Raw genomic sequence first — 13,764 nt, forward strand, 5'->3', positions numbered from 1 at the left:
TGGTAATCTAAAGAAGCCAAGCACGGCTATACTTATATAATAAAATAGACTTCAAGTGAAAAACTATTGCAAGAAACAAAGAAGGTCATTAGTTAATGATAAAAGGGTCAATTCATGAAGAGGACATAACCATTGTAAATCTATATATACTCAACATTGGAGCACCTAAATACATTAAGCAAATATTAATGAACATGAAGGGAGAAATAGATAGCAATACTATAATAGTAGCAGACTTTAGTACCCCACATTCAAAAATGGTAATCAGACAGAGAATTCATAAGGAAATACTGGACTTGAATTGCCCTTTTGACCAATTGAAACTAACAGACATATTCAGAACTTTGCATCCAACAACAACAGAATACACATTTTGCTGTAGCACGCATGCATAGAACATTCTTCAGGACAGACTGTGTTAGGCCACAAAAGAAGATTGACCATATATCTAGTATTGTTTCAAACTCCTGTTATATGAAACTATAAATCAGTAGCAGGAGGAACGTTGGAAAATTAACAAATATGTGGAAATTTAAAAATTTGTTCCTGAATGACCAGTGGGTCAAAGAATAAATCAAAAGAGAAACTTCTTAAATGTCTTAAGACAAATGACAGTGGCAGCACAGCATACCAAAACATGGGATGCAGCAAATCCATTTCTAAGAGGGACATTATAGCAATTAATGCCTATGTGAAAAAGAAGAAAGATTCCAAATAAATAGTCTAACATTACACCTCAAGGAACCAGAAAAAGAACAAACTAAACCCCAAATAAGCAGAAGGAAAGAAATAATAAAATTAAGAACAGAAATAAATCAAATAGGGAACAAAAGAAAAAACATAGAAAGAATCAATAAAACAAAGAGTTGGTTTTTTGAAAAACAAAATTTACAAACCCTTAACCAGTCTAAGAAAAAAAATTTAAACAAAATAAAAAATGAAAGTGATGAAATAATAACAGATGCCTCAGAAATAAAAAGGTCATACAGGACTATTATGTACAAGTATGTGCCATCAAATTGGATAACCTAGAGGAAATGGATGAATTCCTAGAAAAATACAACCTACCAAGATTTAGTCAGGAAGAAATAGAAAGCATGAATAGACCAATAACTAATAAACACATTAAAGAAGTAATAGAAAACCTCCCAACAAAGAAAAGCCAAACACCTAATGACTTTACAGCTGAATTCTACCACACAGTCAAAGAAGAATTAATACTGATACTTCTTAAACTCCTCTGAAAAATAGAGCTACAGAGAATACTTCTAAACATATTTTATGAGGTCAGCATTACCTTGATACCTAAGCCAGACAAAGACATCAAAAGAGCTACAGGCCAATCTTTCTGATGAAGATTGGTGCAAAAATCTTCAATAAAATACTAGCAAACCAAATCCAACAACACATCAAAAAGTGTATACACCAGGACCAAGCAGGGAGATTGCTGGCATGCAAGACTGGTTTAACATACAGAAATCAATGTGACACATCACATCAACAGAATGAAAGATAAAAACTACATGATCATCTGAATTACTGCAGAAAAAGCTTTTGACAAAGTCTGATATTTTTTCTTGATAAAAATTCTCAACAGTTTAGTTACAGAAGGGAAGTTTCTCAGTGTAATAAAAGCCATTTATTAAAAACACACAGTTAACATTATAATCCATGGGGAAAAACTGAAAATGTTTCCACTAAGATCTGGTGCAAGGCAAGGACACACACTCTTACCACTTCTGTTCAGCGTAGAAGTACTAGCAAGATCAATCAGATAAGAAAAATAAATAAAAGCCATCCAAATCAGAAAAGAGGCAGAATTATCTGTATTTGTAGAAAACATGATCCTATACATAAAAATATTTTAAAGATTTTAGCAAAAATAAAAAATCTGTTAGAATAAATGAATTCAGCAAAGTTACAGGATACAAAAATTAGCATACAAAAAATCAACATACAAAAATTAGCATTTTAATACACAACCTAACTGAAAAAGATATCAAAAAACCATCCCATTTATGACAGCATTAAATAACATAAGATACTAAGGAATAAATTTAAGCAAGGAGGTGAAAAATCTGTACACCAAAAACTATAAAACATTGATGAGAGAAATTAAAGGAGACACAGATAAATGGAAGGATATCCCATGCTCATGGATCAGAAGAATTAATATTGTTAGAATGTTCATAGTACCCAAACCAGTATACATACGTAACATAATCTCTATCAAAATTCCAATGGCATTCTATACAGATATAGCAAAACAATCCTAAAATTTGTATAGAACCTTAAAAGACCTCAAAGAGCGAAAATAATTCTGAGGAAGGAAAACAAAATTGGAAGCAACTTTGATTTAAAATTAATAAACACTTACTTTCTGATCTAAAATTTTATTACAGAGCTATAATAATCAAAACAGTATAGTACTGGCATAAAAATAGGCACGCAGATCAGTGGAACAGAATAGAGAGCCTAGAAATCAATCTAAACATGTATGGTCAACTAATTTTTGATCAAAAAATTTTGATGAAAAATCTGCAGATGATCAATTCACTTATATAACATGGCATAGTACTGTATATAACCTATCCACATACTTCTGTATACTTTAAATTATCTCTAAATTACTTATAACACCAAATGTAGTCTAAACGGTATGTAAATAGTTGTTATACCGTATTTTTTAATTTGTATTTTATTGTTGTATTGCTATTTTATCATTTTTTCCCCATATATTTTCAGTGGTGGTCGATTGAATCTGTGACTGCAGAACCCATGGATTCAAAGGGCTGATTGTATACAGAGATCAGCAACAAAACAGTGGTTACCTGGGACATGAAGGGGTGGTTGGGAGAAGTAGGGAGATGTATGTCAAAGGATACAGAGTAGCAGATATGTAAGGTGAACAAATCTAGAGATTTAATGTTCATGAGGACTGTTGGTAATAAAATTGTACTGTGTGTGGGATTCATGCTAAATGAGTAGATTTTAGTTGCTCTTGCCACACACAAAAAGGGATAACTGTGAGATGATGTATATTTTAATTTGCTTCACTCTAGCAACCTTTTTACTGTCCATTCATATCCCAGAACATCGTGTTATATCCATTAAATATATACAATGAAATTTATTTTAAATACATAAAGTGCGAATTTTTAAGTGTTTATTAATTCGTTTTAAAATATCACTAATAAATCTATTACATGTTAACATAAAGAATGTATGGATCACTATACTTTACCTCTTTCTTTCTCCCTGATCTTGGAAGTTCTGCCTTAATTTGTACAACCTCCTTTGTATGGCATATCTGATACATATCTTTAATTGATATAAATTTTCATTTTTAGTATTTTTTAACTTGCTTTACTGCCTGTGCTTAACAAGGCAATCTTTTTTACTTTTATCTTCACATTTTAAACACAGTTGAACAGAAAAAAGTTATTAACACACTTTTACAAGAAATTTCTTTTTCCTCAGAATGTCAGAGTAAGTTCAGAAACTGAATATTGATTTTCCTTTTTAAGTTATGGAACAATGACATGAAAAGCTTCATATTTTCCATGTGGTAGGGAAAAGGATATAGATACAATTTTAATCTCATAAATACATGTGCACATGTATATGTGTTTGTGTATTTATAATCTATTAGTTATAATAGACTGAAGGGAACAGAAAAACATGTTAATAACGATATTTTGAGTCACACGCTTACAGGTCATTTTTATTTTTTTCTACTTTTTGGTATTTTTCAGATTTTCTTCAGCGAAGTTTTAATGAATCTATTACTAGGATTAAGTTAAGTGATTTAAGATATGTTTTCTGCATTCTGAAATGCCTTAATGAAAGGCAGTGGTTTTTCTTTTTTGGAAAGAAATGGTGATTTTTAATCTTTTAAGAAATGGCAGTAACTTTTGCTTTTAGCTTAGCCCTTATATTTTACCTACTGAAACGTAGTCAATTTGTAGATGTAACATTTGTAGTCATCTGAAAGTCTGGCAGCATATCTTAGTGGTTAAGTGTCTAGGATCTGGAGTTAAAAGACCCATGTTCAAATCCTGATTTCTGTTTGCTAGCAAGTAAATGTCTTAAGTTCTCTTAAACCTCAATTTCTTTATAAATAAAATATATAAATTGTTTAGTAAAATGAAGTAATAATACTACCTCATAGCATTGTAAAGCTTAAATGAAATTACTCATGCAGAGCTAAAACTTAGTTCAATGTCTGGCACATGGTAAACATGCCATAAATATTAGTGCTTTTTTTTTTCTTTTCCCTGACTCTTTCTGGAAATCTAGGACCTCTCCCTTCTTCCTTCAAACCCAACAAAACATTGTTGTGAATTATAGGATTTTTTGAACAAGGATAAACATAATCCAAGACTTCGATATTCAACAGCCATTCCCTGTCCATAGGAATTTCCTACTGGTTATATTGGTTTCTATGCCCTGTATCACCGTATGTGTGGCTGGGCCTGTCTCTACAAACCAATGTGGTCTGCAGTGTGGTTTCCCAAGTGTGGTCTATTAAGATGATTTTCGATGACACAGAGACACCCCTTTTAATTTTTTTAAATCTATTTTTATGGGTGAGCAAAAAACACAACTAGCACATTAAGTCAGTGATTACATGAATAGTTTTTAGAGTAAGGTAAAAATGAGTATTGAAGAAAAATGCAAATTATTGTAAAGAAAAATATTAGGATATAGTACTCTAAAGTATGCAAAAATTGCAAAGATGGTACTTGAAAGGCTGAAGTTTAGGATTCTGCTCTAGAGGCTCCTTCCCATGTCTGTGTCCAGGATGCTCATACGTTATCCCAGAAGCTCAGTAGAACAGGTGAAATCTGTCTTTTACCTAAATCCCTGTCATCTACAATATGCCTCGGGATCTCACCTTTTATTTTTTTTAATCTTCCTTCCTTCCTTTCTTTTTTTAAAAACTAAATGACCTCCATATATTTCTAAACAAAGAAATAGGAAATCTGCCATCCTCCTAGGGCAATTAGCTCAACAGCAACCAGCTTTAAAGTTTTTAAAGTTTAGAAAAATATACTGTTATATCTACAGTCTTTAAATCCATAGATTGTTGACCATTACTACCTTCCTGAATTCAAATCTGTTTCAATTAAATATAATATTGTTTAGTATTAAATAAAACAACTATGTACTCTTTTGCTTAATAATACTCATTGAGTCCACCAATGTCAATTATTTTTGTTGTATTAGTACTTATCGAACCTATACATATATTGTATTAAATGTTTTTGTTACCAAGTTAATTTTTAAATGTAAATTAGATCCTAAAATTTTGACACTTGAGCAGGTACTTAAATTTGCTCTATTCACTAGGATGGAAATTTTTTTGCTATGATAAATAGAGTTGTCTTTACAAATATTGCATGAAAGCATATTAGTATAAGTAAGTGTACAGTTTGTACATAATTCCTTACTCAGTGGGAGGCATAAATTCCATTCCCAATTCATAAAAATTGAACAAGTAATATTTATTCCAAAAAAAGGGAGTAGTTTTACAGTAATTTATTGAGGAAATAAACATATCTGATTACAAAGAATTTATTTAATAAGCTAATAGCTTTATTTTATATTACTAAAGATGTATACTTTTTAAAAAAAATCTTTATTTCACCTATTTCTAAACAAAGGTTTATTCAGTGATTGTCCTGAAATTAAACTAGCTAATTAATTACTCTTCCTGTGTTTCCATACACACATGCATACACACAAACAAATCGGTATAACTTTTGAGTTTTTAAATCCTTGGGAGACCTTACATGAAGTTGATAGACCTAAGAGTAGGAATAGAAAGTTAATTTTTTTGTTGCAGATATGCCTGTAATATATATGCATTTAGTACTGCTACTGAGAACTATAGACCTGTCTATCCTCTCCCCATGTGCTAAACTTTATTGATTACATTTAAAAACTTATAGACCACACATGTACTTTGAGGATCCCATGTATTTGCATTTTTATTTTAGACAATAGTTTTCCTCTCTATAACTGTTACCCCAAAAAGTCATTCTTACATTTCAGTAATTAGATAAGGACTATTTGAAGACATAGGTATTTGACTAACACATTTTGAAAATTGTCATATAAGCATACTTTAATGATGCTAAATTATAAATACTAAATTTATAGTAATTTGTTATGATGTATTTATATGTGAATGTAAATAGCGTTTTAGTAAAAATATATGTACATATATTGAGCCTCTACTATGAGAGAAATGCAGTTGTCATTGTTGTATGCTCTTTGTACCCTAATCCTTGTTCCTACAACTTTTACTATCAGTCCTTTGTCCTACTGTAAATTTACTGGATAAGATAAGCAAAAGGTAACTCCTCTTTGTAGAACTTGGGGAACCTCTGCATTAGGATGAAATCAGCCTAATTAAATGACCTCATAATGAAATGCAGAACTTCCTGACCACATACTTAAGGTTTATTAGCCGTTAATGGGTTGTCTATGAACTCTCAGCCTTTCACTTAATATTACTAAGATGGAAGAAATAAAACCAGCCATTGAGTCTTCTCAGGCTTTCCTTTTATGTCTTTCTTTCTCCTGTACAGTCACTCCCAGGAGTTTCCTGTCCACACTTAAAGGAATTTATAGTTAATAGAATCTCAGGTAGTGTAGGAGAGAGATTTGTAGGCATCAAGTTTGATTTATTTAATTATGTAAGTCAGTATATTTAGCATAGTGTAAGACTGGCTTAGGAGTGGTGAGAGAAAGGACTATTTTGTAAGGTCCAAATTTCTCTCCCTGGCTGGTCTGATCACTGTTAAGCCATGCTGCTCCCTTTATCATTCCTCACTGATGACTTCTCTGTCTCAGCTCACATTCCCCGGAGTAGGCAGGCACACTTGTTAAATAGTAGGAAGTAGAAAGCCTACCTGGTTTCCCCAGGCTCAAAGTTTCAATGAGAAAGAAACATGTTTTGAAGCAACCATTTTGACAAAGCTGTTTTGAAAGATATAATGAAGACTTTCTGAAAACAGAAGAAAATAACAAATAGTTTTATGCCTTCTGTATAAACTTAAAATATGCACTAATCAGCTTTTATTGAGAGATATAAGCAATAGGCATTCTCATTACATTCTTGAATTCTCACCAACTTTTATTTTACTGTTCTCTCTGCTTTCATGTTTCTGCATTGCTGCTATTCCACTCCAGATATTTATCTCTCATCTGAAGAACCATAGACTTTGAAATTAAGATAAAAGATCAAAGGAAGACAAAACAGCAGCAGTTGGTCTCTCAATGTGGCTCTAACAGTAACATATGAACTTAGAAGCTTGTAAGTGCTCACCTTCAGTCTACCATAGCCATAACCAAACCAATGACCAGTTTTGTTATTCTTCTTTTAAATTCCCTAAAGAGCCAGTGATTAACATGGGCCACAGAATTCAACCCATGGCTTGGTTTCCTTGGGTTTGCCAGTGTATTAGGGACAGGGTGGTTGCAGGGTCTTGTGGTTCGTTACATACTTGGTAACAGCCATGAATATCGATTTTCTTGGGTGATTGCAGCAGCCATTGCTACCTGTAAGATATCCATGTAAGTCAGAAGGAGTTGAACTTGCTGTTGATTATTAAAATATTTTTTATTGGCCATTAGTGCTCTATAGGATTAATTTTTTTTGCTCTTTTTCTGTACATTAAATCTAGATTTATTTATTTATTTATTTTTTGAGATGGAGTCTCACTCTGTAGCCCAAGCTGGAGTGCAGTGGCGCGATCTCGGTTCACTGAAGCCTCTGCCTCCCGGGCTCAAGCAATTCTCGTGCTTCAGCCTCCTGAGTAGAGTAGCTGGGACTACAGGTGTGTGCCACCATGCCTGGCTAATTTTTTATATTTTAGTAGAGATGCGGTTTCACCATGTTGCCGAGGTTGATCTCGAACTCCTGAGCTCCGGCGATCCCCCTGGCTTGGCCTCCCAAATTGCTGGGATTATAGGCGTGAGCCACTGCAGCTGGCCTACCATTAATTTTTGTACGCTGTGGTAAATAATTATAAATTTTTGCAGTAGTTTAGAATTTGCCTTTTGTAATATACCTAATTCAAAATGAAATCTATTCTCTTTTTCCTGTTAATTCTTCAACCATATAAGGGGTTATGCAATATTAAAAGATTAATTGTAGTAACTACTGTATCATAGGTTCGTTTAAAAATGTATTAATGACTTTTGTCTTGTAGGACAAACTATTCGAGAGAAGAGAATTGTAGAAGGAGCAAATAAAAAAGAAGTAGACTATGAAATAGGGGATATTCCAACAGAATGGGAAGGTAAGTTTCTGCTTTTAGTGGAATCTCCTGGGAGGTAAATTGTATAACAATATACAAACTCAATAAGAGCATATATAATTATATACTGTTTCTCTTTGCAAAAAAGTTTTAGTCTCTGAATGTTTGAAACTGTTTTTTTAACATTGCATTTCTTTGGAAGTTGTAAAGGTGCCGAATTTTAGTAAGCAGATGCATGTACAGCAAAAAGAACTATTAAGCATTAGTAGAGCTGGGACTAAGGTGAGGCAAGCCAAAATCCTAAGATGCAAAATTTAAGCAGGCACTCACTTTCATGTAGTGACCCAGCACTTGCACAGTCTTAGGATTTGAATCCTGTTTCTGGCACTCACTACACACATGAACTTGCAAAGTAATTTAAACTTTTAGTTTTTTCTTTTATAAATTATGCATGATACTTGCTGCAGATACCATTTGGAGTATTTTTTCAACTCACAATAACTCTATGTTAACTGACCTCCTGTTAAGACAAGGATGGATGCTTGATTTCTTTCCTAAGACTTTGAAATTAAAATAAAAGATCAAAAGGAGACAAACAACAGCAGTTGGTCTCTCGGTGTGGGTCTAACAGTAACATATGAACTTAGTACCTTGTAAGTGGTCACCTTCAGTCTACCATCAAAGTTTTATTGCATAAAAAAGCTAATTGATTTTAGAAAAGGTGATATTGCAGAAAAAGCTGATTTACTGAGAATAAAATGGAAACTAGTTCACAATGAGAAGTACATAGACAGAATATTTCCTAGTTTTCCAACAGCTTTCTGGTTCCCAGTTCAGTTTCTCTCTGAGTGAAGTTCAGCTGCAAGACTGAGTTCAAAATGGCACCTGATAACCATGTTATGTATTTCCGTTTTTTTGCTTACCAGTTCCTAGCATAGTGCCTGGCACATCGTAAGGCACCTAGTAGGTACTTAATCAGTATGTATTGAATACATGAAATCTAGCTTGAGTTAGCTTTTGGTATGTGCAACTAAAAGAGCCTTAACTGAAACCTCAATACCTTTATTGTATATATCGCTTAACACATATCAAGTATTTACCTGTATGCCTGATATTATGCCATTACTTTACCATCACTGTGTTTAATTATCACAAAATCCCATAAGGTAGACACTGTAATTAACCCAGTGTATTAGGTCATTTTCACACTGCTATAAAGAAATACCCGAGGCCAGGAGTGGTGGCTCACGCCTGTAATCCCAGCATTTTGGGAGGCCGAAGCGGGAAGATCATCTGAGGTCAGGAGTTCGAGACCAGCCTGGCTAACATGGTGAAACCCCGTTTCTACTGAAAATACAAAAAATTAGGCCAGGTGTGGTGGCTCACATCTGTAATCTCAGTACTTTGAGAGGACAAGGCAGGCGGATCATGAGGTCAAGAGATCAAGACCATCCTGGCCAACATGGTGAAACCCTGTCTCTACTAAAAATACAAAAATTAGCTGGGCATGGTGGCACGTGCCTGTAGTCCCAGCTACTCGGGAGGCTGAGGCAGGAGAATCACTTGAACCTGGGAAGCAGAGGTTGCAATGAGCTGAGATCACGCCATTGCACTCCAGCCTGGTGACAGAGCGAGACTCCATCTCAGAAAAAAAACAAAAAATTAAAAAAATTAGCCAGGTGTGGTGACACAGGCCTGTAATCGCAGCTACTCAGGAGGATGAGGCAGGAGAATTGTCTGAACCTGAGAGGTGGAGGTTGCAGTGAACTGAGATTGCACCATTGCACTCTGGCTTGGGCAGCAAGAGCAAAACTCCGTCTCAAAAAAAAAAAAAAAAAAAAAAAAGAAATACCTGAAACTGGGTAATTTATAAAGGAAAAAGGCTTAATTGGCTCACAGTTCTGCATGCCTGGGGAGGCCTCAGGAAACTTACAATCATGGCAGAAGGCAAAGGGGAGGCAAGCACCTTCTTTGCGTGGCAGCGGGAGAGACAATAATGAAGGAGGAACTTCCAAATACTTACAAAGCCATCAGATCTCATGAGAACTCACTCACTTCACAAGAACAGCATGGGGGAACCACCCCCATGATCTAATCACGTCCCTCCTTCGACACGTGGGGATTACAATTAGAAATGAGATTTGAGTAGGGACACAGAGCCAAACCATATCACCCATTTAATAGATGGAGTACGTAAGGCCTAAAAAGATTAGTTAATTTGCCTGGGTTATATAGCTTCATACACGGGTAAACAGTAGGCTCATTGCTTCTTGGTTGGCATAGCATGATATCTTACATGTTAGCTGTAGGCATTATGTTACTTTTATGCCAGCATGTGAATGTAAACATCATTTCAGTAAAAATATTTTTCCATTTCTGCTTACTAGCTATGAAGATACTAGAACTATGATTTTAAAAAACCACAAAAATAAGTAGATACCAAAGGTTTTTTGAAGAAATACAGAATATAAATTGGCAACTTCTAGGAGGGGTAATTGAGCTTTCTTATTTTAGCAGACTCTCCAGTGTTATAAACTACATTTACAATTCTTGGATAATGCGTGCACCTTCTTAGAGTTAGTTTGTTTTTATCATTTTTTCCAATAATAGTATAGAATTAAGATGTTTATAGAAATAAGTTATAAATAAATGAGTAGGTAATGATTCATTTTTCAGCCTTTGAGACTTTCAGAGAGTTTGAATGAAGTTCTAATCTGTTTATGGCTGTCCTGATCTAGTAATTCGGCATAACTCTCCCACGGGACATATGTTTAAAACAAATGTATCAATCAAACACTAAACAAAAATTATTTTTATGGTGGTACACATCAATTAAATGTGAAAAATAATAGCTCAACACCATGAAAAAGTAAATTAAGTATTTTTGGGTTCAGATGAATATTATATTTATCAATTATTAGAAACAGAATACTGGGACCTGCATGTTGCATATTCTCCCACAGTGTAGATTAAACAATGTGCCCTTTTTCTTCATTTATTTAGTAGGTATCTATTAAGGACCTCTACATTCATAGAGCTTATGTTCTAAGGTGGGAGAAAGACAATACACCGGATAAATAACTGTACTATATTGTATGTTAATGGCCCCAGATAATAAAGCAGGGAAAGGGCATAGGGAGTGTTGGGGAAGGTTTTGCAATTTTTTGGTTTGTTTGTTTGTTTGTTTTGTTTTTTGAGACGGAGCCTCGCTCTGTCGCCCAGGCTGGAGTGCAGTGGCGTGATCTCAGCTCACTGCAAGTTCCGCCTCCCGGGTTCACGCCATTCTCCTGCCTCAGCCTCCCGAGTAGCTGGGACTACAGGTGCCCACCACCACACCTGACTAATTGTGTTTTTGTATTTTTTAGTAGAGACGGGGTTTCACTGTGTTAGCCAGGATGGTCTCCATCTCCTGACTTCATGATCTGCCCGCCTCGGCCTCCCAAAGGGCTGGGATTACAGGCGTGAGCCACGGCGCCCGGCCGTTTTGCAGTTTTAAATAGTGTTCAGAAAAGACTTTACTGCGATGACTTCCGAATAAAAACAGAAGGAGCTAGTCATGCAGCTAACTAGCTGAGGAGCAATACTGGAGAGCAAGTACAAAAGCCCTGAGGCAGGAACATGCTCAGATGTTTAAAGAACAGCAAGGAAGCCAGTGTGATTGGGATAGAAGGAGAGAGAAATTAATAGATAAGGTTAGAGAGTTAACAGGATTGTCTATCTGTGGGGCCTTGTAGGCCGTTTTAAAGACTCTGGCTTTTACTCTTAGTGAGACTGGAAGCCATTGTAGGGTTTTGAAAAGAGTAGTCATATGTTCTGCGGTATATTTAACAGGATCACTATGGCAGCTGCATTGCAAATAGACTTAGGGGAACATAGGCAAAATATGGAGTCAGAAAGTTCTTGTCATAATTTAGGCAAGAGTTTAATTGTGACTTGGGCCAGAGTAACAGTGGGAGTGGAAAGAAGAAGTTGCATTCCGGATCTATGGTAAAAGTAGGACCAACAGGATTTGATGACATACTGGATACGGAACATGAGAGGAAAGCATACAGTAATTACTCTTAAGCTGTTTTGTCCTCACCTGGAAAAAGGAGTTGCTGTTAACTGACGTGTGCAGGACTGTGAAAGGAGCAAGTTAGGGGTGGAAAAATGAAATCAATTTTGGACATGCTAAGTTTGAGATGCCTATTAGACATCCAAGTAGAGATGTTAAATTGTATATGAGCCACGAATTTAGTGGACATATCTGTACTAGAGATATAATTTGGGAGTTGTCAGCAAATAAATGGTATATAAAGCAATGAGACTGAAGAGATCACACACAGAATGAGTGTAAATACAAAATGGGAAATTCAAACAGTGACCCTTAGGCTGCTCCAAAGTTTAGAGACAATGGAGACCAAAAAGGAGCTACCAGTAAAGTAGGGAAAAAAAAGAAACGTGTCATGTACTAGAAGCCAAATAGCAAGGAGGAAGAAGTAATCAAAATGTCAAATGAGGACTGAAAATTAACTCTGCTTTAAGAACAGGGACGTCTGACAAAAATAGTTCTGTAGAGTGGTAGGAGCAAATGCATGATAAGAAAAAAAGTATAGCAAGGGAGGATTTGGAGAGACTGAGAATAGGCAGTGTTTATGAGGAGTTTATCTGTAAAGAAAAGGAGAATGATGAAGCAGTAGTTGGAGAGGAAAATGGAGTCAATAAATATTTTCTTTTGTTTTAAAGACAGAAGAGAATTTTGTAATAGTGATGGGAAACATCCAGTCAGAAAGAAAAATTACAGGAAAGAGGAAGTCCTTGAGAAGACAAGATGAGGCAGGATCTAGTAAACAGGTGGAAGAATTGGCCTTTGAACAAAAGGAAAAGTCATCAATAGTAATAGCAGAAAAAGAGTCTGGGTATATATGCAGGTAGATGGGTAGATGTGTAGTGAGAAATTGTGTAAATTCTCTTCTAATTCTTCCTAATGAAGAAGAGTGATTTAAGTAACTTCCTAAGTATCAATAGCAACTAGAACTCAGATTTGAACCCAAATTATCTGCTTCCAAATTTTTACTCAATATTATATTATACTGCCTACATCATTTATAATTTGGCTAACTCCTATTTATTACTCAAGTTTTGGAGTGGACATTGATTCCCTTTGTAAGCTTTTTCTGACCTGGCCCCTTACCCCCAGTGATAGGTGAGATGTTCCTTTTTTTTCGTTTTCATCTTACTTTGGACCTCTTTCAATCATGACACTTAACACACTATGGGGGGTTCCTTGTTTACTTATCTGCATCCTCCATCCTAACTAGAAGATTTTTTAGAAAAGAATCCTTACCTTATTCATTTTTGTATTCTCAGGGCCTAGCTCAATAGTTTATATTAAGTAAATATAAGCTCAATCAACATTTGTTGAATGAATGCATTTCAAATTGAAAGTATGTTATGTAAGTATGTTTAAGGAAAAGGCATTTTGGGGAGTCTGCTGACTTGCTGAAAATAGTCT

General features: G+C 35.0%; 1 protein-coding gene across 1 annotated transcript in view; it reads left to right on the forward strand.

The window, feature by feature from the left end:
* The window catches only part of NDUFAF2 (NADH:ubiquinone oxidoreductase complex assembly factor 2), a 203,612-nt gene that overhangs the window by 108,212 nt on the left and 81,636 nt on the right, over positions 1-13,764 (forward strand). Inside the window, exon 2 of the mRNA XM_003899709.5 lies at positions 8,223-8,312. Within this exon, the coding sequence (XP_003899758.2) occupies positions 8,223-8,312 (90 nt within the window). The remainder of the gene's footprint in view (positions 1-8,222; positions 8,313-13,764) is intronic.

This window comes from Papio anubis, chromosome 5 (genome assembly GCF_008728515.1).
Source record: "Papio anubis isolate 15944 chromosome 5, Panubis1.0, whole genome shotgun sequence".
Taxonomy (NCBI): Eukaryota; Metazoa; Chordata; class Mammalia; order Primates; family Cercopithecidae; genus Papio; species Papio anubis.